At 23.0% G+C, this 24,821-nt stretch overlaps 7 protein-coding genes across 7 annotated transcripts; 4 read left to right on the top strand and 3 right to left on the bottom strand. All coding sequences in view use genetic code 6, as the record gives it.

The window, feature by feature from the left end:
• Window positions 1–695: 695 nt before the first annotated feature.
• Window positions 696–1,400, top strand: TTHERM_00652600 (hypothetical protein; the record flags this gene model as incomplete). Its single annotated transcript, XM_001013911.2, has 2 exons — window positions 696–967; window positions 1,058–1,400. 2 exons carry the CDS (start codon window positions 696–698, stop codon window positions 1,398–1,400), a joined length of 615 nt encoding a protein of 204 aa, XP_001013911.2.
• Window positions 1,401–2,728: 1,328 nt separating this feature from the next.
• Window positions 2,729–3,013, top strand: TTHERM_00652610 (hypothetical protein; the record flags this gene model as incomplete). Its single annotated transcript, XM_001013912.1, has 1 exon — window positions 2,729–3,013. The coding sequence occupies one exon, from the start codon at window positions 2,729–2,731 to the stop codon at window positions 3,011–3,013; it is 285 nt and encodes a 94-aa protein (XP_001013912.1).
• Window positions 3,014–6,299: 3,286 nt separating this feature from the next.
• TTHERM_000652609 (PhoD-like phosphatase) lies at window positions 6,300–7,965 on the top strand (the record flags this gene model as incomplete). Its single annotated transcript, XM_012797201.1, has 2 exons — window positions 6,300–6,959; window positions 7,153–7,965. The coding sequence occupies 2 exons, from the start codon at window positions 6,300–6,302 to the stop codon at window positions 7,963–7,965; spliced, it is 1,473 nt and encodes a 490-aa protein (XP_012652655.1).
• Window positions 7,966–9,252: 1,287 nt separating this feature from the next.
• Window positions 9,253–11,093, bottom strand: TTHERM_00653620 (vacuolar type H+-ATPase proteolipid subunit; the record flags this gene model as incomplete). Its single annotated transcript, XM_001013914.3, has 5 exons — window positions 9,253–9,356; window positions 9,521–9,569; window positions 10,150–10,226; window positions 10,418–10,576; window positions 11,024–11,093. The coding sequence occupies 5 exons, from the start codon at window positions 11,091–11,093 to the stop codon at window positions 9,253–9,255; spliced, it is 459 nt and encodes a 152-aa protein (XP_001013914.1).
• A 2,106-nt stretch (window positions 11,094–13,199) lies between these two features.
• Window positions 13,200–17,993, top strand: TTHERM_00653640 (Serine/Threonine kinase domain protein; the record flags this gene model as incomplete). Its single annotated transcript, XM_001013916.2, has 8 exons — window positions 13,200–13,573; window positions 13,642–14,024; window positions 14,138–14,601; window positions 14,654–15,278; window positions 15,335–16,954; window positions 17,012–17,596; window positions 17,723–17,859; window positions 17,916–17,993. The coding sequence occupies 8 exons, from the start codon at window positions 13,200–13,202 to the stop codon at window positions 17,991–17,993; spliced, it is 4,266 nt and encodes a 1,421-aa protein (XP_001013916.2).
• Window positions 17,994–18,390: 397 nt separating this feature from the next.
• TTHERM_00653650 (3'-5' exonuclease) lies at window positions 18,391–21,345 on the bottom strand (the record flags this gene model as incomplete). Its single annotated transcript, XM_001013917.2, has 9 exons — window positions 18,391–18,707; window positions 18,780–19,093; window positions 19,151–19,497; window positions 19,680–20,393; window positions 20,492–20,675; window positions 20,725–20,849; window positions 20,944–21,102; window positions 21,150–21,244; window positions 21,312–21,345. 9 exons carry the CDS (start codon window positions 21,343–21,345, stop codon window positions 18,391–18,393), a joined length of 2,289 nt encoding a protein of 762 aa, XP_001013917.2.
• Window positions 21,346–22,051: 706 nt separating this feature from the next.
• TTHERM_000653649 (3'-5' exonuclease) lies at window positions 22,052–24,821 on the bottom strand (the record flags this gene model as incomplete). Its single annotated transcript, XM_012797200.1, has 9 exons — window positions 22,052–22,326; window positions 22,384–22,715; window positions 22,796–23,581; window positions 23,642–23,901; window positions 23,953–24,136; window positions 24,193–24,311; window positions 24,392–24,550; window positions 24,606–24,688; window positions 24,743–24,821. The coding sequence occupies 9 exons, from the start codon at window positions 24,819–24,821 to the stop codon at window positions 22,052–22,054; spliced, it is 2,277 nt and encodes a 758-aa protein (XP_012652654.1).

The raw sequence follows: 24,821 nt of genomic DNA, 5'->3' as shown, positions 1-24,821 counted from the left end.
ATATTATAAAATATGCATTAAAAAAATAAATACATACTCAAATTAAATCTGTTTCGTATAAATCGTAGTAAATAAATTTGGGGTTGGTACTAAAATAGGTTGAAACCATATTTTAAAACATCATCAATTTTAATATTTCAGATTCAAAGTTTAGTAGTAACTCTATAAATTGATAATTATTTAAGAATATAAGTATTTATCTCAAATTTATATTTACTCCAAATTTGAATAATCTTTCTACTAATGCTTATTTGACTTATAAAATTTAATTGTCTGATAAGTTTTTAATTTCAATTACTTTTATCTGAGCTTCATTTTGAATATATTTTAATATTTCATCAATAAAGTATTTTGCATTAATTAAGTAATTTTGAGAATATTTACCTAACAACCCATTACCTATTTCAATCACTTATTTATCATAATAATGAATATTGATAAATGATTCAAAGATATCTTCCCTTTATTTTTAATTATAAATTATATTTTATAACTACTCGACATTAGTAATACTTAGGTACCTAGGTTTTTAACTATTTTTTAATATATTTTATAATCTGTCTAATGAAACAACATTCTAATAAAAGTATGTATGAGAGTCCTTTTTGATAGAAAGGTATCTGTTTACTATATGACAAGACTATAAACATATATTTAGTATTAAGCAGTATATAATTAAAGTATAATATTGTTATATGTGTTCATTATTCTAAGGGATCAAATTAAATATTTTCACTGTAAACATCATAACTAAACAATCTATCAATTGCCCTGCCCTTACAATAGTTATTGAAGATTAAGTTGAGATTTAATTGAATTTAAAATCTACATATTGGAATTATAAGCTATTACTATCATAAAATGGAGAATAGTCAGCTGGTAGGGAAATTAAGTTAATTGTTGTACAAATACCTAAAGTTTATAAGCGCCACTCTGGAAAACAACCAAAGAACTGCAATCCTTTAACGTATATAATTTGAGCTTCAATAATTGAAAGAAGAGTTTTCCATACTAAGATAATCATACATACTCTTAAATCTTACAATAATATTAATAGTAAACCTTATAAACTGCAAACTCCAAGAAATATAGAGATTAACTGCAATAAATTGGTAAAATTTAGCGTGCTATTGTGTATTTCTACTAAAATAAACAATATTATTAAAGATTTAACAATAAATCCCAAAAGTATTTAGAATAAGAAGAAATATCCTACATATTTAGGCATTTCATATAAATACCCATAAAGAAATAAGTAAATTATAACAAAAGCGTCATATGCTATAGTAATTATGTATGATGCCAAGAAACGCATCTCAAATCTCGGATTCTAAAAATCATTCAAGTTAAATAGAATTACAGAAAGCATTTTGAAATCAAATCTCTATTTGTGTCTTTGATAAAAATAAAAAACTATTGATTTTTCAATAATCACAAATGTTAGTGTTATTTAAAAGTATGTGATATAAGATTGGTAATAGCTGAAAACTAATACTACATAATTAAAACAAGCATATACTAATCTAGTAATATCTAACGCTTTAATCAAGAGCATGTCTTTCTTGTTTGTTTTTAATTAACTTTAATGGACAAACTAACTACTTATTTGCTTTTATAAAAAAATATTTATATTTTTCTTTATCAACTTCTTATCTTTTTTCTTTTTAATCAAATATGAAATCCCTAAAATTTACTTTTAATAAAAGAAATTTTTACTTTTATCAAATCCCTATCTCAGAATTAAAAAGAAAAGAAAATATTTAAGTCACAGCTGTAATTTACCAAAATATTTGATTATATTTCATGAAACATAATTATTTGTTTTCTTATTTTTATTTTATAGATAGTTTACTCAAATTAAAATTGAATATAAGGAAAATAATAATAAGTTTAAAAACAATTATTAACCCATTAGTTAGGGGAGGTATTTGAAAATAATGAAACATCTATGATAATTTTTTATATTTTTAAAAATATACCATGATAAATAATTAATAAATTAATAATTTGAGGTATAGTATATGAGTTTTGATAAGAATACATACAAATTATAAAAAAATAAATACATAATCAAATCAAATCTGTTTCATATAAATCGTAGTAAATAAATTTGGGGTTGGTACTAAAATAGTTTGAAATAATATTTGAAAACATCATATATTTCAATATTTCAGATTCAAAGCTTAGTAGTAACTCTATAGATTGATTATTATTTAAGAGTTAAAGTATTTATTTCAAATTTTTATTTACTCCAAATTTGAATAATCTTTCTACTAATGCATATTTGAACTATAAAATTTGATTGTCTGTTAAGTTTTTAATTTCAATTACTCTTAACTGAACTTCATTTTGAATATATTTTAGTATTTCATCAATAAAGTATGTTGCATTAACTAAGTAATTTTGAGAATATTTCCCTAGCAACCCATTACCTATTTCTATCAACTATTTATCATAATCATGAGTATTCATAAATGATTAAAATATATCTTCCCTTTATTTTTAATTATAAATTATATTTTATAACTATTCGACATTAGTTATGCTTAGGTACCTAGGTTTTTTACTGTTTTTTAATATATTTTAAAGTTTGTCTAATGAAACAACATTCTAACAAAAGTATGTATGAGAGTCATTTTTGTAAGAAAGGTATCTTTTTACTATATGATAAGACTATAAACATGTATTTAGTATTAAGCAGTATATAACTAAGGTATAATATTGCTATATGAGTTCATTATTCTAAGGGATCAAATTAAATATTTTCACTGTAAACATCATAACTAAACAATCTATCAATTGCCCTGCCCTTACAATAGTTATCGAAAATTAAGTTGATATTTAATTATATTTAAAATCTACAAATTGCTATTTTAAGCAATTGTTATCATAAAATGGAGAATAGTCAGCTGGTAGGGAAACTAAGTTAATTGCAGTACAAAGACCTAAAGTTGATAAGCGCCACTATGGAAGACAACCAAAGAAATATAATCCTTTAATATATATAATTTGAGTTTCAATAATTGAAAGAAGAATTTTCCATACTAAGATAATCATACATACTCTTAAATCTTATAATAATATTAATCCTAAGCCTTATAAGCTGCCTACTCCAAGAAATATAGAGATTAGCTGCAATAAATTAGTAAAATTTAATGTGCTATTGTGTATTTCTACAAAAATAAACAATAGTATCAAAGATTTATTAAAGAATCCAAAAAGTATTTAGAATAAGAAGAAATATGATCCTGAATTGTTAGGCATTTCATATAAATGCCCATAAAGAAATAAGTATATAGTAACAAAAACATCATATGCTAAAACAAATAAGTATTATACCACGAAATGCATCTCAAATTTCGGATTCTAAAAATCATTCAAGTTAAATAGGATTACAGAAAGCATTTTGAAATCAAATATCTAGTTGTTTCTTTGATAAAAATAAAAAACTATTGATTTTTAAATAATTACAAATGTCAGAGTTATTTAAAAGAATGTAGTATAAGATTGGTAATAGCTAAAAACTAATACTACATAATTAAAATATGAGTATATTAATCTAATTATTTCTAACACTTAAATCAAGAGCATGTCTTTCTTGCTATTAATTAACTTTAACTGCCCTAACTAACTATTTATTTGTTTTTATTATATAATATTTATGCTTTTCTTTATGGACTATTTACTTATTTTTTTCGTTTTAATCAAATTTGAAATCCATAAAATCTACGCTTAATAGAAAAAATTTTACTTTTATCAAATCCCAATAAATCAGAATTAAAAAGAAAATAAATTCTTCAACTCATAGAAATAATTTACCAAAATATTTGACTTTCTTTCACTAAACATGTTTTTTTTCTTCTTTTTATAGGTAGTGTTTTCAATTTCAAATTGAATATGAAGTATATTAATTAAGTTAGAGATTAATAATTAAATATAAGTGCGTTAAAGTCCTAACAATTACTCTTAATATTAAAAAAATTATTAAAAACTTTTAATTTCCACTCATTTATGTAAATTAAAGTAGCAAATAAAGTACCATTAAAGCGTTACTTAGTATCGTATTTTTATTAATATGAGCTATATTTTAAAACTAATATACTGTATTGATGCATGGATAACTAGATTTTTAGCTATTTTTTAATATCTTTTATAGTTTTTCTAAAGGCTTAAAATTATACCAAAAGAATGCATTTCATTTTTGAAAGAAAGGTATCTGCTTACTATATGATAAGATATTAAATATCTACTTAATATTAAACAATTTATAAATAAATTTTTTATAATTATATATGTTGATTATTCTCAAGGAAAAATTTATAATTTCTCACTCTTAAAATCATTACTAAAAAATTTATCAATTATCATGCCTATATAGTAATAAGAGAAGGTGAAATTGAGAAATATTAGAATGTGTTATATTGCCATATCTATTTTATAAACTATTTATATGATAAAATCAAGAATAATCTACTGTTAGGTTAACTAACTTAACAAAAGTACAAAAAAGTTATATGCTTAGAGCTCTCCTAAGGTAAAATCAAAAAATTTTAATTCTTTAATGCGTATAATGTAAGCTTCAGTTATAGAAAGTAGAAATTTTTATAATAAGATTATCATATATACTCTTAAATCCTACAGTAATATTTATTCAATGCTTTTTTAGCTGATAACTGCTAGAAAAATAGAGAAAGAATAGCTTTAGTAATTTTTTAAAACTTATTTAATTATCATATATTTCTTCATAAAGAAATAATAACATATTGGATAAAGTACTTTTAAATAAAACTTTGAGATAGTTTCTTTATAATTTTAATAAACAATAGCTTTTTATGATCAAAAAAACCAAAGTTATTGAGAAGTATGTGGTATAAGATTAATGATAGCTGAATATTAACAGAAAATAATAAAAATTAGAGCACAATAATCTAATAATATCTAATCCTTAAATTAAGTACATGATTTTCTTTTAATCTATTTCAACTATTTGAATTGAGCTAACAAACAATTAATTTTTACTATACAATACTTTCTTTATGCTCATAACTTTTTTTTAAATAAAATTTACAATCCATAGAATTTGCTCTAATTAGATATTAATTTTACTTTCATAAAATTTCATTCAATAAGGAATAAAAGAAAGTAGAATCTTTACCTCATTGCTAACATCAATCTAAATATTTTTAGCATTCATTAATTATAAATTTTTTAATGTATTTTTTAAGTTTAGAATGTTAAAATCTAATAATTTCAGTTACCAATAATTAATTATAAGTGTTTTAAATTTCATATAACCACTCATACTTTGGACTAAACATTAAAAACTTTTCATTTATGCACATTTTTCACATCAAAACAGTAAAAAATTTAATATTTTTTGAAAATTGAAGTACAAAAAAGAGATTATATCAGACAGCTGATATTTTATTTACAAGTAACTAATTTATTAAATTTAGAAGAAAGAGAAGAATGATAAATTTTATTTTATTCTTATAAGTTTGAATTATCAATAGATAGAATATTTTATGTAACTGATAGTTTTCTTAAAAAACATAAATAATTTATTTCAAAACAAATAAATTATAAATTAGAATTTTAAATTTTGATTGATAGACAGATTAGATTATTTTATTTTGCTTATTAAAACAAATAAAAACTAATAAAATAATATTTAAATTATAAAAAGTGAAAATAATATTTTTTATTATTGAATAATTTAAGTTTAAAATCAATAATAACTAAATAAAAATAGATCTGAAATAGATAAATTTGTGAATAATAAATAACACTACTTTTTTTTATTCCAAAATAATTAATATTTAATTGAAAAAAGTTATAAATTTATTATTATAACGCATATGCAAATAATAGAAAAAAATAGGAAATTTTGTATTGAAAGGGCGTTTCAACTTAATTTAATAAATAGAAAATAGATGTTCAAGCTTAACGAAAATACTTATTAAGTTCTAATTAGAACTTTCAATAAATTTACAATATTATGTAACTTCATAAACCAAATATAATTTGCTTAGGTATTTTAAAGAGGATTTACACATAATTTAATACCTTTAAGATATTTTATGGAAAAAATGTGAATGAATAATATTTGTGTAAGAAAAAATAAATTCTTGTGATTACTGAGTTTTTATAAAATAAATAAATAAAATCAAGAAAAGTGGAAATAAAAATTGAACGTCTTATTTAAAATTTCTATTAATTTAAATACTCGTAGAAATACTTGCTTAAATTTATTAAATATTTTTTATAAAAACAATCACTTTATTAAATTAAAAATAAATATGAAAGAATTAATTGGCCCTGTAATTGGAAAGGTTACTGATACAACTGCTCGAGTCCTTCTGGAATACGATTCTGACGGAGAAGTTACTGTTACATTAAGTGCTTAAGGCTAGACAGATAAAATTCTAACTTAAAGAGTTTAAGCTAGGAAGCCTGCTATATTTAGATTTTTAAATCTATAATCAAATACGAAATACTCTGTTTTGATTTCACCTTACACTAAAACTTTAAAAAGTTAATTTAAAACTTTAAACTATGAAGTGAAGGATTTAAAGATATGTTGGGTCAGTTGTAATGATGCATCTAAGTATGAAAAGTTAGGAAAAAGAAATTTATGGTTGAATTTAGCTAAGGAAGTTGCTGAAGAATAATATGATCTTATAGTGCATATGGGTGATTAAGTCTATTTAGATTCAGATTAATGGTATGGAAACAAGAATAATGTCTACAATAGAGTTTAAGAATAAGTCTTTAATAAGTATCCCAAAGAAGAGTGGAAATTGCATAATGAAGAGGTTTTAGAGCTTATTCGAGATGAATACAGAAGAGCATGGAATTTTCCCTAAACTGCTTACATTCTAGCAAATACATCAAATATTATGATATTTGATGATCATGATATAAGAAATGATTGGGGATAATATAAGAGGAAAAGTGTGGTCTGGGGCAATTTTTTGTAAAACCCGGTGTGGTCTGGGGCAATATTTTTAAAAAATATTGCCCCAGACCACACCGGGTTTTACAAAAAATTGCCCCAGACCACACTTTTCCTCTTATATGGGATATCTTAAGGATGATTGGGATCCCAATTCAAATAAATTTGATTATCACTATGGTTAATTATGTCGCTAGGTGTATTACGAATACTAACGATAACTTAGAGACGATTCACTTGACCTAAATGATTTATCAAAAGTTAAGGAAGAATACTTTACAGTTAAATTAGGGAAAATAGGATTATTCTTTTGTGAATTACGAGGTGATAGAACTTGGCATAGGTAAGCAGATTTTGATGAAAGTAAGATCATGACATAAAAGTAATGGGATTTTCTTGATTAATCCCTCAACTAAGAGTTTTAAGATGTAGAAAATTACGTTTTTGTATCATAGAGCACAGTCGTATTCTTAAATCATAAGTTGAATGAAATATTTGGAAAATCATCTAGAGATTATCTTGAGTAATGGGTTCGACATGAAGATTGCCAAATAAAATTGCTCAAAAAACTTTATGACTGGAAATTTGATCCGAAGTTTCAAGGGAGAGAAGTTACAATAGTTTGTGGTGATTTACACTTAGGAGGCCATACAGATATTTATTTCAAAAAAAAGTAAGCCTTCAAACAATTTACTTCAAGTGCAATTACAAACGGTCTTAAATAAGGAAGAGATAGAATTTTAAATCACTTAGGATATACCATTTCAGAAATTATGCCATAAGGAGAATTTTAATATGACCATCACGGCTGGACAGGTTAGAATAACTATGGTGCTAGCCATTTTAGAAATATAGTAAATAAAAAAAATTAAAAAGTTAATAGTGTTGAATGTTGGAGTGTTATAGCTAAAGACAAAGAAGAATCTTAGCCATTTATGATTCAACCAAAGATAGATAACTACACATTCACAAAAGATATTGATTTCGCTGTTTGTTGTACTATTTTTTGAAATATTTTTAATTTATCAAGATATAATAATAAAAATGATTTTTATTGTTTTATATGAAGTAGATGTTTTGAATTAAAAATATTTATCTTACTAAATTACCATTACGCTTTTATTAATTTTTATTGGCCAAATTCATTTTTATTTATTTTATATTTTTATTAAAAACAACAAAAAAATAAACAAAAATAAAAATAAAATTTAAAAAAATGTTATCATAAGATTTTATAAATTAATTTTTCATTTAAATTAATTAAATTTAAATTTTAGTTGATTAAATTTATTAATTAAACTACTATTTTTTGATGATCTAATTTCTTTTTCTCCTTTATAGAAATGAAAGTTTAAAGTATTTTTTTTGAATTTATGACAACAACCTTCAAGAATATATTGAATAAGAGTTTGAAAAAAAATAAAATAAAGAAATTATTATTTAATATTTTAATATTCAATAAATTAATTACCAAGTAATAAAAATAAAATTTATAATTTTTAATATTATTTAATTGGAAAAATAAATTGTTAATATTTATGTCAAATGGAATTATTATTCTGTATTTTAAAATATTTTTTTAAACAAAATGATTATATTTATTCTTTTATTTTTATATGTTGGGATAAATTAAATTAAATTAGATTTTCTACTGAAACTTTTAATAATTTCAGATATAAACAATTACATTTTAAAGTAATTTAATTTAAATTTATTTATTTGATATAATCTTTTTATTTATTTTATCAATATTTTTTTTAATAAATCTTTTATTTCTTTAAAATTTTAAAAAATTAAAGATTCAGTTTAGAAAATTTATTAATAAAATTAATATTTTTAGCTTTATTTAAGAATAATAAATCTTTAAATTAAATTTTATTTTGGTATTTGATTGTATATAAAATTTTTGCATGAAACATACAACTAAAACAAAATAAAAAATGAAATGAAATGCATCAACCAAAATACAAAAAAATTTATATACAATTTTTTTCTTTTGATGATGAAAATTCAAAATTAGTTTGAAATGAATGACGTAAATTTTAATATGATTTGTTAGAGTAATCTAAAAGATATTTGTTTTGTTTAGTAAACATGAAATAGAAAGAGTAAATATTTGAATAAAAATACTTTAGAATGGTTAGGATAGTAACAAAAAAAAATAAACACAATAATAATATTATTATTAATATTATTACGCAAATAAATGTATAAAACTATCATAAAAAAATTTAATATTGGGATTTTATTTTATTTAAAAGCATATTTAATTCATGCTTTTGCTTATACTAAATCTCTCATTGAGAAAGAATAAGAGCAATAATGAGACCGTAAAGACCCAAGGCTTCAGCAAAAATGAGAATCAAAATCATACCAACGAAAATTCTGTCTTATTGGGCATCTATTTTTATTAAGTTAATATTTAATCTTAGTTAGCTTCATAAATATATTTAAACATAAATCGTTTTATCAATTTGCTTCTTTAAGTTTTATTTTTGAAGTTATTTGAGCAAACGATTTTATTAATGTATTCATTGTTTAAATAATAAAAAATAAATAAATTACTAGCTCTGACACCAGCATCACCAACAATACCAATAGCAAGACCGGCAGCCTTTATTATTAGAAGGTTAAATAAATTATAAAAGAATTATAATAATAACTCAATGAATAAAATTATTCAATCAATCAAGGATGAAGCTCAATAAATTTGTTAATTGAAAAATAAAATGATCGATCTGGTTTTTTATATTTGCTAATAAGCGATTTTTATTGTAATTAGTTTATAAAACAATCTTTTTATTTGATTAATCTATCAATTTTACTTGATTGATTTTTTATTGATAATTTTTAAATCTATTTTATGCTTATCTTATTCTTATCTCTTTTTTGTTCACCTTTTTAAATGCTTATTTTTTATTCAAATCTTAATTATTATCTTACATTATTTATTACGAACAGCAGCTAAAATAATATTTAGTCTTATATTATTATAGGAGTTTATTCTTAAAAAATGTTGATTTTTCTAATTAGATGAAATATATGTAATGATGGATGAACTTATTTGAAGAAAATTAAGTTGCTTAAGTGCATGCTTAATTTGAATCTTAGTATTTAAAATTTGATACATTTGCAATTTAAATTATTGATTGATTGATTGAAAAGGGGGTGAATAAAAATGAAGTAAATATTACGAGGGAGGAGAGACCGCAACAAAGACCAGCAGCAAGGTGAGAGTAAGCAGAGTAAGAGTTGTAAGTGGTCTTATCGACTATTTGAATTAAAAATAAAGTTAAGCAAATAATTTACAAAAATGAAAGTTTATTGAGTAGCTAAAAAATAGCAGATTTGGAATAAAATTTTGAATTTAATGAAAAGCAAGATTGGTTAGACCCAACGAAGTAATAGATAAAACCATACTATCCTGCTGATAAAATTAAAGGAATAAATAAAAATAATTACTCTTTTAAGCAAGGATAACTGCAACAATCATACCATAGATACCCAAGATACCAGCCATGACTACTGGAATGATGGACTTCATGATTAAGTCAGGCTTTAAAACACCCATAGATGAAATACCAACACCTGACTTGGCAGTACCGTAAGCAGCACCTAAGTCTATTGTTTTATTAAAAATATTTATTTAGATACATTAAACTTTTCTCTGATTATTGATAGTTGCTTGTTTGTTTGATTGATTTATTGATTGAATAGTCCTCAAAGTATCCTCTCCAACCAGTCCAACTTATCTTTGTTTGAATTAATTAACTTTTCCTTGATTTGCCTTTTTTTTGATGCAAAAGAAGAATATCTTTTGGAATTTTGTTATGTAATTCTGCTATTAATTATTTGTTTCTGCAAAATGCTGTTTTCATAGGCTAAACATTGAATGCTTGCTGATAACTCCTTTTATCTCTGTTTTTGACCAGAGTTAACTAAATGAGATGATCATCTGTAAATCTAAACTAATAAGAATAATTCTAAAGATAATTGTATCTGCTTAGAGGGAGGTTTGAGTAAATATTCAATCAAACTAAGAAAAATAGAATAAGTTTTATGCCATACTAGCGAAGACTAAAGCACTTGCTACACCAATGAAACCGAAGAAATAGTTAACACCACCGTTGTCTGACATTTTACTTTTGTTTGTTGGATATATTTATTTTTCTTTTTAGTTTTTTTTGCTTTTTAAATTTATTTTTTTCTTTTATTTTATATTTTTATTTATTAGGAATGCCTTGTTTTTTCTTCTTATTAATCTTCTTCTTTGTTATCTTCTCTCTTTCTTTTTCTCAAATCATATTATCTTTTTTAATTGTTTGTACTTTCTCTTCTTCCACCCAACCTAACCCAGTCTGTCTTACCTTTTTGCTTCTTTCTTTCTTTCTTTCACTTTATTTATTTTTATTTTATAATTTATTTCTTATTCTTAATTGAAAGGAAAGTTATGTGCAAATCCCCATTTATTAATCAATCAATCAATTAATAATTTCAATGAGCAATAAAAAAATAAATAGATCTTCATCAAAGGAAAAAAGCTTGATTACAACCAACATTTTATCCATATATCACATTTGTTTAGTTATTTACTTGATTTCATTTTCTCCAATATTTATTATTATCTATCTTAAAATAAATTATTTATATTGCACACTAATTTCTATCTATCTATCTATATACCAATCTATTTTTTATTAGTTATTGCCAATATCAGGCTTATTTATCTATTTTTGGATAAATACATGCATACATATAATATTAATTACCTTTAGGATTGTCAAAAAATAATTTATTTCCTTTCTAACAGGCGCCTTTTGATCAAAAGTAATCTATTCTTTTACACAATAATAGCAAGCTATATTTAAATAATTATATAGGAAAATTTCATAAATGCAATATTTATATAAGACTTTCTAAGCGTTTATATTCATTAAAATATTTCAAATTTAAGCAAAAAATTTGATTCAAAATCAATTAATTGATTACTAATTTTTTTACAATTAATAAGGCAAGATAAAATTAAATTACAAATTAATCTGATTTATTGTTTTATTTAGCTAAATAAAAGAAAAATATAAATTTTTTAAAATTAATTTATTATTCTTTTAACTTTTACTTTTAATTTTAATATAATTTTTTAAATTCAAAATCTAGTTCGTTTTTTTGAGAATAAAATATTGATATTTTGTGCATATTATTATTAAATATTGTTTATACTTCATCAAAATTTTATTAAACTTTAAATTTTAGAACTATTGTTTATTTAAATTTAAAAAAATATTTAATATTGACTATATATTATACTTAAAAAAATGATAATATTATAAACAAAAAATGTTAATTAAAACTTTAATTTTTTTTAAATTAAATTTATTTAATTAAAATGAAATCTTTAATTATTATTGAGATCAAGCAAGCAAATATCAATCAAGTATAATAAATTGGGTTGTTTGTTTATTTATAGATATATGCCATATCTTTTGTTTCACTTTCAGTGGCTTGGGTTGTTATCCATATACAATTTACCTCATTAGATTTCTTATTAATCGTTTGAGGAAGGAGCTTCTAAAAATATTCAAATAACCAATTCAATAAATTTAATTATATAAATATTTAATTATTTTTGTTATGGATCCTTGTAATGGTTGCTTAGAGGTATTTAAAGATATTGAAATAAAAACTGTAAAAAATGTTAACTAGCTTTACTTTATAAAAGCAAACAAATTTGATTGATTTTAGAAAAATAAATTTTGTTAAAACAAAATTAAATTTTAATTAACACTCTTTCTTTTGCTTTATTAGATTGAATACTTAAATATTAATGAACTTATGCACACAAATTCCAATATAATATGAAGGAATACATGAACAGAATGAATATATTTAAAGAAAAATAGTGTATGCAATTCTTAACAAATAAATATAGTTGTTATAAACTGAAAGTCATGTAAGAAAAAATGTTAGTAATAAGATTAAGAAAAATTAAAGATAAAAAATTAACAACTATTTTTACTTAAAATTTGTGTGCTCTAAATAGAATCACAAAACAAAATAAAAAAACAAAGAAAAGCTATTAATACTCAGCGAATAACACTGCTGACTTACACAACATCTGATAAAGAAAAGCGTTTCTAAACATTTTAAAAATCTTAAACTCCATTAACGTAATCTAAATTACAAAAACTTTCATTTACTTACAACCAACTTTAAATATTCTTAAAGGATATACTGAAAAAATAGAATGTATAAGTAGCATTAATAGCAATACTATAATCAGTTTAACTACAATAACGTTAGTGGTAGTAATGTAACCCATCAAACACTTTCGAACAATTAAGCCCCTGCAAGTAATTAAATGGCTAGTAACTTTCTTACTAACAGTGGGTAATTCAACAATAATAGCTAGACTACAAGTAGCAGCTCAGTCCCTATGACATATTCGAGCAATTATTTGAAAAAAAAAAATTAGATTGATACATCGCCCCATACACCCAAATATTCTCCTCGAAAATGCATGAACAACATAAACACTAATTGTAATAATAACAGCAGTTTTGTGGCTTAAGGCTAAAATACTTCAAATCAAACTCATTTTTAGATTCCTTAAAATTAAAAGTAAGAGATTATAGTTGATTGTTTATAATTCGTAAACGACATTTAATTTATAAAAAATAAAAAAACAGCATTAATTACACTTCTACAACACCGCGCTCATCTGAAAAGTATAATGCAAATGGAGTTAATTCCAATTTCAGTGGATATGTTAGCAATTACAATGCTAATTGTTATAAAAATGGCAATTTATCTCCTTATAATACTAGCAGTAAGTAGTACACTCAGTTAATTAACGAATAAGATTCTTAAACTCCTTAGAACAATAGTAGCAATATTTCTATAGCCAATAGCTCTAATTAGCTGTATAATTCTAGAAATGCTACTTCTGTCCATGGAAACAGAGCCAGTGGAAGTTAAAAGAAGAGTATGAATCAGTTTGAGTTTATAGATGTCGAGAATATTCCTTAGACTCAAACTATGGATTTGATAGATAAATTCCTGAAAAATTCATGTAAGATAAACAAATATTTATCATTAATTTATTTGTAGATAATTTGATAATAAATAAATCAACAAAATTATTTCAACAACTTTAGGATAATAATTTTATTTTTTTAAATATAGCTGCATTATAAAGCAATAACATTGCTGCTGAAAATAGTACTCCTAGTGAAAGAAAAAAATATAAAAACGATCTTTCTCCCTTCAAATACTCAACAAATAAGGTTTTGAACACAAATCAATCTAATACTAGTGCTCAATAAGGAGGAAATTTATCTATTATATAGTAATAACTAGAGATTTTTAAGTAAACCTCATTTACACCTTCTCGTAAAAGCTAATAAAATCCTTCATAAACTAAGAGTAGCAACTCTAATAACTAATCTCTTAGCAAGAACTCATAAAATATAGGATCTTAATCATAAGCACAGTCATATGGATAATCTTAACACCATAATTCCTAAGGAAAATACCAACCATCAATAACTTCATCTACTTCTTCTAATTCAAAAGTTTTCCACCAAACTAATACTCCTTAGCAGTTTAGAGAACCTCTAAAAAATGTAAACAACATCAACCTCTAATAAGTAATTTTTCCTTTTAAAATAAAATTTTACAATTTACTATTATATCAATCAGTATGGATAGTTGTAACTAAGAGAAGATAAAGTTCCATTACAAAATCTTAGCAGCAATAACTTGAGCTATACAAATTAACGCAATTATACTCCCACTAATTCTTCCTCAGCTGCAAAAAAATTATAAACATAGACTCCTTAGTAGTAATATTTGCATTACTAATACTCTAACACTCCATAAAATAATAAAAACAATTAAAGCATGGTAAAGAGTGTTAAAAATTCTTCTAACTTAAATCAAAACATAATTAGTAATAACACCCCAATGACTGCAAGTAAAAATCTCCTTTTTGGCAGTACAAACAATAGTGGAAATTACTAAATTTAATCATCGGCTTAAGAAAATGCTTTTGCAAATGTAATTAGCAGCACAAAAAATGATTTATCATAGTAAGGACCCGTTGAATAGCAATTTCCTCTTAATATCCAAAGCTAATCCAGCAACAAATTTAAGCAAACACAAAAAGTAGGGTGCGAAAACATTTAATTGAATACAAATGCTAGCAATTATTCAGGTGAATTTGGATTTACACCAATTAATAATCAAAAATCCACCAGTAAAGTCAGTACTTTTAATTTAGATGTTTCAAGAGACCTTTCAATGATGATAAACAACAATTTCAATGGTAATTTACTAATTTTATTAATTTAATATAAAATTTTTTTAATTTTGAAAATATAGGACACAATGCCAGCAATAACTAAATCCACAACACAAGCAATAACCTCTTCAATCTAAACTTTTTAGATAAAGATTCTTCTAATATATTTAATTTCCATAATGATAAGGATTAGAGCTAATTCTCTTATAACTATATTGAAAAAGACTACTCTACCATCAACAATAACGTTTCTAAGGAGCTATCCACATTTTAAACACCTCTAAAAGGAGGAAAATAACAATTAAGCTACATGCTTGAAACTTGCACTAATTTAGATAATATCACAACAAATAACTTAACCATTTGCAGCACCACAAATAATAATGCAAACAACAATAACAATACTACATATACTAGTAATTACAATAATTATAACACTTAAAAGACAAACACAAAGCTGAATAATAATTCTTACATCCTTGAAAAATCACCTAACACAACTGATTAGAAAAATCCAGCATTAAATTAATAATAATAATACAAAAAGAATAGTTTGATTTTATATGACTCTCCTAGATTTAACAATGAAGAAAATAGAGATAAGAGCAAAGATATTTACGAAAATGATAAAGCTATTAAAGAAGAGTAATTTTAGCAACCTGCCAATGTATCTACTTAAAATAATAATAATAACTCTTCTAATAAAAACAATTTCTAGTAAATGATAAGCGATTTAAAGAATTAATACAACTAAAAACAAAGCCAACTTTAACAAATTAAATAAAATCTTGATTTCTCAGCCAATAAAAAATCATCTAATGAAGAAGGGTACTAATTTTAAACTTAATAAAAAGTTATTTAAGAAGAGGATTTAGTCTCTAAAATTTGTGCTTAAAAGAATAATAGCATAAATAATATTCCCTCAAACAACTAAGCATCTCCTTTAACACCTGCTTCTAACTATAATAATATTTATAATGACACATCTAACAAGAAAAACTAATCTAGTTCTTCCTACACTTCTATTAAGAAAAAGAATTTCTACGAAGAAGCTCTCCAGTAAGCTGATTAAAGTGTGAAGAACGTTTTCAAAAAGTTCGATAATCTTTTAAAAAATAAATTTGAAACAATGTAAAACAGTAGAAAAAACATTACTAATTCAAATGATGATAAGGGTATTTAAATGCTTTCTAATAATTAACAATAAAATTAAGGAGTAAAATAAGCAGATCAGACAATTTCAACTGCAGCAGTCTCTGGAGCAAATCCTTCTTTAAGAAATAATTCTAATACAGGCACTTCCAGATCATCAAACAATGTAATAAATTAAGTTGATTAAAGTAACATTAGCAACAATATAGCTAATAGCTATTCTTACAACACAAAAAATTACTCTATTCCTAATCCCTCAAGCTAAAGCAACAATAATAACTTAACTTAAAATAATACAACTAACTATATACCTTCTTCTGCTTATTCTAATGCTACAACTGCTTAGAAAGACAAAGAAAGAGAGCGCACTCCTCCACACAATCCTGTCTAAAATGCTGAAAAAGTACAAATTAAACCTGTTTAGCCCTCTTAATAAAAAGCTATTCCTTCATAGGCTCCAGCTTCATCTTCATCTAATGATAAAAAAGACCCCTATCCTATCCAATATCATAAATCACTTGAAAAATTCATTTTTGGAAAAGTTTTAGGTATAAAAATTTTAACATTCATAACATTTTATCATATATTTTCATATTTAATCAAAGGTCTTGGATCTTATGCAGTAGTTAGAGTTGTTCAAGATTAAAACACAAAAGAAAAATATGCCCTTAAAACCTATGAGAAAAAGAAACTTTAAGACCCTTAGAAAAGAAAGAATGTTGCACGTGAAGTTAAGATTTTATCCAAAATAAAACATCTTAATATAATTAGACTTTATGATGTTATTGAAACTAACTCATAACTTCATTTGTTAATGGAATACCCTTGTTCTACTCCCTTAAATGCCCATATAAAATCAAAGCCTCACCGTAAATTATGTGAAGAGGAAGCAAAAGTAATATTTAGTCAACTCGTAGAAGCTGTGAAATATTGTCATCGCAAATCAATTGTTCATAGAGATATCAAATTAGAAAATGTTCTTTATGATTCTAACACATAGACTGTTAAATTGATTGATTTTGGATTCTCAATAGCTCTAGCTCCTGGAACTAAACTTAACATTTTCTGTGGAACTCCTAGCTATATGGCACCTGAAATCGTTAACAAAAAAGACTACACCTTCCCAGTCGATACATGGGCTCTTGGCATACTCTTATTCAAGGCTCTTAATGGTAATTTTCCATTTAGAGGTAATTTTAAAATTAATTTTTTATAAAAAAGAAACCTAAAAAAAATAAATTAAAATAAAAAATCTTACAAAACATAATTTAAAGTTTTAGAATTTTAAGTGATAAATAAATATACAAAAAACTTAGGATAAGATGACAAAGAGTTGTATAGAAGAATAAATTCTTGCAAGCTAGACTTCTAACCTCATGTATCTTCTCAAGCTAGAAGCTTAATTAGTAAAATATTAAGACATAATTCAAATGAAAGATACACCCCTGAATAAGTAATATTATTAATTAATTAATTAAAACTTAAATAATAATTTATATTCTAATTTAGATTCTTCAAGATGAATGGTTCAAAGTAAAAACTCCTACTAACTTCGCTATAACATCTTCATAATATGCCTAAAATTGATAGATTGATAAATAAATGAGCAAAAATAGATTTATTTATTTATTTGACAAGAAAAAAATGGAGAATTAATTAAAGAATTAATTAACTTAAAAAAATTAGAAGGAAAATAATTCAATTAATTTGTATAATAAATTTATTATAATAATTTAAATAAATAAACAAATAAATAAAATAATTAAAATAATTTATGTAAATAGTTAAAAGAGTTTTTAAATTGAATAATGTATATAATATCTATCTTCTTAAAATACTTGCATATACATATACATTTGTAATAGATCTTATTAAATCTTTTATCATTTTTAAAATCATTCATAATAATTTATTAATTGTTTACTCCACCTTACTTTCTATAAATAAATATTTAACATTTTAATAAAAATTGCTTGTAGTTAAATCAATCTTTTTAGCTTGATATTTCTTCATTTTATTGGCTACCTGAATTTAACTTTTAGTTTACATTTTATGCAATAGAATTAAATCTTTCCTTTGATCTTTTAAACTTTTCACCTTCCCAATAAACTTGCTTACAAGAAGCACATTGGAAAAACTAAAAATCAGAATAATTCGGATTGTAAAAGTCTACATATTTATGAGCTTATTCAGAAGATATAATTTCTAATTTGTCTCCATTACATTTAATGCATCTAGAAAGAATCATACCGTCATCTACTTATATCTTGAAGAAATTAAGTATTTCCTTAAATTGATTCTCTTAATTAAAATAATAATAAGTAAATAAAAATATTTAATTTTATTTTTTAAGTTAAATAATTAATTAAATACCTGTATTTGTGGTTTCTTAAATTAAAAAAACTGGAGCTTAACATAAAATTTATTTGAAAAATTTTGAGTTTCTTGTTAAGATAATTCTTTCTTCTTTGTTGCTTAAATCACATATTAATTTATAATTTTTATCTTAAAGAAAAGTGGAATCTATTCCACTATTTCGAAGATATTTTACTAGCTTATACAACATATTATCAACAATAAATTTTGGTTATTTATTCTTAAAGAAATTTTCAGTTCTATTGCTGTATTTAAAAAAATTTCCTACTTATAAAGGTTATTCATTATATTTAGTTTTACTAGAATATTATCTATTTATTTATATATATAATAAATTAACTAAAAATTTATCAGATTAAATTATTTACAAGTTATTTTTATCTAAGGACTATGATTATAGCAGCTTTAGACTATCATTTTCAATCATTAAATTTATTTGCTCATACAGCATTAGAGGCAGTAAAGCGTCTAAAGCTGCATAATGAATTTAGCATTTTCTTAATGGTCTTTTGCTCCAATCTGATATCTGCTCATATTTAGATATCTTTTATTTTAAAATTTAATAGCACATTTATTTAAGTGAGGATACATTTTCTAAATTTAGAGCTTCTTTGTAAATTATGCCTACATCTTAAAAGCTTTTTATTTTCATTTCCTTTTTGGCTTTAAATGTTTTATCCATCTCGTTAATATCTTACCAAATACTATGACCAATCTTTTAAATTAAAATTTAATATACCTTAAATTATTTACTTCTATTTATTTAAAAAAATTAAAAAAAGAGATTCTTTAAATGTTCATAGAAAAATCGAACCCTTAATGAGAATTAATTACACTCATTTGGATATATTGTGAATATTTACAATAATTAAAATTATTAATTTAAATAAATTTTACTTTGAGTATATTTTCATTTTCAAATAAATATGTCACAAAATCAAGAAATTGTTCATTTTCTAGTAGCTTAATTGTGTCAAATATAAATATTTTATTATTTGTGGCAAGCTGTAGAGTTGCTATACCTCCTTTTTCAAATTTATTCCATCTTGGAATGAATTCACTGTCAAAACCTATCAATTTTGATTTAGTTAAAATCTCAACAGCTATCTTAAAGTCTTAATTAATTTGGTCGATAAAGTAAACGTCTGTTTAATTTATTCCACATTCTTCTAAAGTAAGATATTTTTCCTATTCTAAGAAACAAAGGACTTCTGTAGGCCCAAACCCATCTCTCTCTAATATTCTATTTAGCATAGTGTTTTAGCTTTTATCTTACAAAAGCTAATTTAACTCAAAATGTGATGCTAATGAATCAATTTGAGTTTAGAATATTTTATTAAGTTAGTGTCTGCTTATTATTGAGGCTGCTTCTTGGTATTTCTTTTTTTGCACTAACAAGTCAACAAGGTAAAATAAAAGTTAACTTTATGAATTAATTCTTTCTTCTGCCTTTTCCCAATTTTGATTGCAATCTTATAATATTTTAGCTACCTTTTTTTTCTCCATTCTATCAACAAGTTAAGGAAATTCTTTATAGTTTAAGTTGTACTTTTCAATAATTTCAATACATTTGTCTTCATAATTTTTAAAAATTAATTAATTCACAAAGTGCTATTTATTATATTGAAGTAGAAATATATTAATACAGAAACAACCTAAACAAAACTATTATTTTTAGAAAATTTTATGAATAATCAAAGGATATGTACTTTTTGTAATTCTATGTCTTCATCATTAACTATAGTAAGTGCTTCATTAATTTTATCTTAATTGACCATTCTTTCTATCATTTCCTTCATATCTAATTTATTTCTTACATTAAAAACGCCAATAACTTTAAGTGCTTCATTGACTTTCTTAATCATAATCAAGTAATTAACAATCTATTTTATACTTAAAGTGACTTATAATTTAAAAAAAACCCTAAAATGATGTATTTTACTCTTCAAGAGGTATTGCTTCTTTTATTTAAAAGAAGTCTAAGTATCTTTCTAAGACGTCGCCAGGAATAAGCTTCCAATTATCTTTTGCTAAATTAGCTAAAAATTAAATATCACCTTTGTTAACCTATTTGGTTTTATAAAAATAGAAGATTTAATTAAAATTTATATAAAGAAGAACAATTAATATTGATCAGACAAGTTAATTTAATTTAATTTACTAGATATTTGATAAAGCCTTCCATAAAGATATTATAACTAATATGATTAGCTTGATTTCGCTTAAAGACATCATAAATATTCAAAAATAGTTAGAATGCGTCTTCTTATTTTCCATTAAATCTCTGTACAAAATTTTCATTTACTTGCGCAATAAGTTGCTAAATTATTTAATAAATTAATGGCTTATATTTTCATTAATATTTACTTCAGCATCCAAGTCTTTAGCTTTTTGTTTACAAACTTTTTATGCAAATGTTTTGCCATAATTGTTGAACTAATCTAAGTCTTTAACGCAATCAACTATTTATATTTTAGTGATATTAAAACAATTACTAAATAGGTTATTAATAATTAAATAGCTAGATACAAATATTTGCCACAATATTATTGTTAGGCTTCATTCTTGCTCTGTAAATATTTATTTTAAATTATTTATGTAATTTTTTAAATAATTAAGTATCCACTTTTATATGTGTTTAAAGTTATTATTAGATTTTAACTATATCTAATTTCCCAATTGTGTGCTTATTTATGTTTCTACGTATTCATCGGGATAATTATGACTAATCCTTAAAAAATGAATAAACTAAAGATTTAAATATTAATGTAATTTTTCATTAGCTATTTAACTTTTAATGGTAAAAGATGCTTTATATGAGAAATAAAATAATTAAAAATAAAATTATAAATTAAAAAATATTTAATTTCTAAATAAAGAGACTTAGATTAATAATAAAAATTTATAAAAATATCTATCATAAAATAACTTGAGTTTTGCTTGAAAAGAATAAGTAAATGGTTCAAATATTATTTTTTTGTAAAATTCTAATATTTATTTTTAAATAAAATTATACTATTTTGAACTTAAGAGTTTGGCTGTTAAGAATAATTTTTTTTTAATTGAAAGATTTATTAATTTTAAAATATATTTCATTATAATTATTTGTAATTGTATTTATTATTTAAATAAAAATTTATAAATTCATGTCATAAAAGATTGAGTTTAGCTTTTATGGAAAAAGTTATTCAAATTTCATTTTTATTAAAATACAAATATATATTTAATAATTTTAAAATACGTTTTGTTTAATTCAAAAAATTTTTTGTTCATTTTTTCTTTTGACACTTTTGATTCAAATCCTCAAACCTTTTTTAGGATTTTTTATATGTATCACCTTCCCAATAAACCTATTTACATTGTGTGCATTACCAATATTCAAATTTATTGAAATCTTAAGGGTGAGTAAATTTCAAGTGTTGCATGGCTACCTCTGCAGAAATTATAACCAAATTATCGTTGTTACACTTTACACATCTTGATAATAAGTTCAACTTGTTTTAGTTTATCTTAAAGAATTTAATGATTTCCTAGAATTATTTTTCTATTAATAACAAAATTTTTATAACAATAATTTTTTATTAAAAAAAAAAATTATTACCTGTGTCTAAATTTTCTTAAAGAATATAAACAGGAATGCTTTTTTTCATGTTAAAGAGTTTATTATCCCTTGTGACTACAACCCTTTCTTCTCTTAAACTTAAATCTTACAAAAGTTGATAGTCTTTTTCTGTGATATATGCAGCATCAATTCCACTATTTCTTAAATATTTTACCAGCTTAAAAAGCATATTATCAATCAAGAACTTTATTTATGTAGTGTTCGTCTTTTTAAAAAAGTGCTCATTTTCTTTAGTATATGTAAATTTATCATCAATAACAAGAGTTAAATTTTGTTTTATTTTCTAGTCTTGATTATTTAAGTTATCTTTTCTTTATATTTAAAATATTTTTAAAAATAATTTATAAAAATTTTAAAGGATTTTTAACTAAGATAATAATATTTTAATTACTGCTCTTCTTGGTAAACATTTACATAGTTGAGGGCTCCTCCAGCTTATTAAATTTAAACTAGTTTTTCATACAGCTTAATTACAATAAATGCATCAACAGCTGCGTAATGAATTTATGACTTTCTCAAAGGCCTTCTGTCCCAATTTGATATCTGTTCAAACTTTGACATTTAAAGGTTGAGTAATTTTTAAACCATAAATTTTAATGAGGCTGTGTTTGCCAAAGAAAAAATATCTCTGTTAAGTAAAGCAATATCAACAAAATTATTAAGATCAAACTTCTTTTCACTCTTAAATGTTTTTTCCATTTCATTTAGATCTGTAGATATGCTATGACCTGCTTTAATAATTTATTTCGATTCAAACAAAGTTTTGCAAAAGTTGAAAAACTCTTAGCTAAATTTATTTACAAGCAAATTAAGTGCATCAAAAATATAAATTTTATTTTAAACTGCTAACTAAATGATAGAAACACCACCCTTTTCAAATTTGTTCCATTAAGAGGCAAATTCAGAATCGAATCCTACGATTTTGCTATTTAATATGGTCTTTTCAACTTCTTAAAAAATTTATTTCTACTCCTTTGTGTCATAGATAAAGACTACATCCTCTTCCTATATATCAAATTAGCTTAAATGGATGTAAGTTCCACTACCTTAACCAAAAATAATTTCTTCTGATGGACCAAATCCGTCTTTTTCCAGAATTCTGTTAGGGACATACTTGCCTGAATTATTTATTTATTATATGTGCTCTTTGTAGTAATCAAGCTAATCTAGCTAATGTCTATGAATTTTTATTAAATAAATTCAGTTAATTTTTTAATTTATTTGTTCATAAACATACCTTTTTACAATTGAAACTGCTTCATCATTCTTACCTTGTTCTTTAAGAGTTTCAACGAGGTAACATAAAACCTCCTTATTTGTATGAACTCTCTCTTCTGCTTTTTCCCAATCATCTGGGGAAGGTAAAACTTTTTCAATATGCTTTTTTTCCATCTTAGAAATAAGTAAAGGAAACTCTTTATAATTCAATCCGTATTGTTAAATTAAATCAACACATTTATCTATGTAACTCTTCTCTGTCAAAATCAAAATTAAATGCTTTTTTAATTTATTTTAAATGTATAAATTTTTTTTGCTAAAGAATTTTACTTTCTGCAATTCCACTTCTGTCTTTTCTACTAATAAAATTGCATCCGAAACTTTATCTTAACTGATTACTCTTTCTAATAAGTCAAACATATTCATATATTTTCTCATGTTAAAAATGTTAAAAATTTTTATAGCTTCAGGTACTTTCTTCATAAGCATCAAGTAGTTAATATAACTTTCAACACTATAAATAAAAAAATCAATTTAAAAATATATTTAATAATAAATTAAATTAATTACTCTTTTGGATTAATTTTATTTTGTATTTAGAAAACACTTAAATATTTTTCTAAGCATATTGCTGGAACATTTTGCCAATTTTATTAAGCCTATTCGCTCAGAGTAGCTATTTTTTTATCCTTTTATTATATATTTTATATTTATTTGATTTGTTAAATAAAATATTAACAAATATGAACATATTTTATAAATTATTTACAGCATATGATTCAAAAGCAGTAAAATACAAATCATAAAATATGAAATTTGCTTGTAGTTTCTTTAAAATTTCAAAGATTTTCAACACTCTGTTAAAAGCTTATTCAATTTATATTTCATAGGTCTACTTTAAAAGTTCAACTAATTTCTCGCTTAATTCCTAATAAAAAAATAATTTTTATCAAAAATATTCTTTTAAAGATAAGATTTTTTACCTAAATTATTTTATTTAGAATTTTACTATTTTTTTATTATCTTCTTAAAGACTATTCAACATCATTCTCATCTGTAGAACAAACTAAATAATTTAGATATTTATTATTTCAGATATTTAAAATATTTAATCTAATACTTGAAATCTTAATGTCTTGTAAGAAATCATAAGGATCTTCTTTTTCCTTATTCTTCTTTAAAGTATTTTGAGTATCCAT

This window comes from Tetrahymena thermophila (assembly GCF_000189635.1).
Source record: "Tetrahymena thermophila SB210 genomic scaffold scf_8254667, whole genome shotgun sequence".
NCBI lineage: Eukaryota > Ciliophora > Oligohymenophorea > Hymenostomatida > Tetrahymenidae > Tetrahymena > Tetrahymena thermophila.
This window is presented reverse-complemented; position numbering and strand designations above follow the sequence as displayed.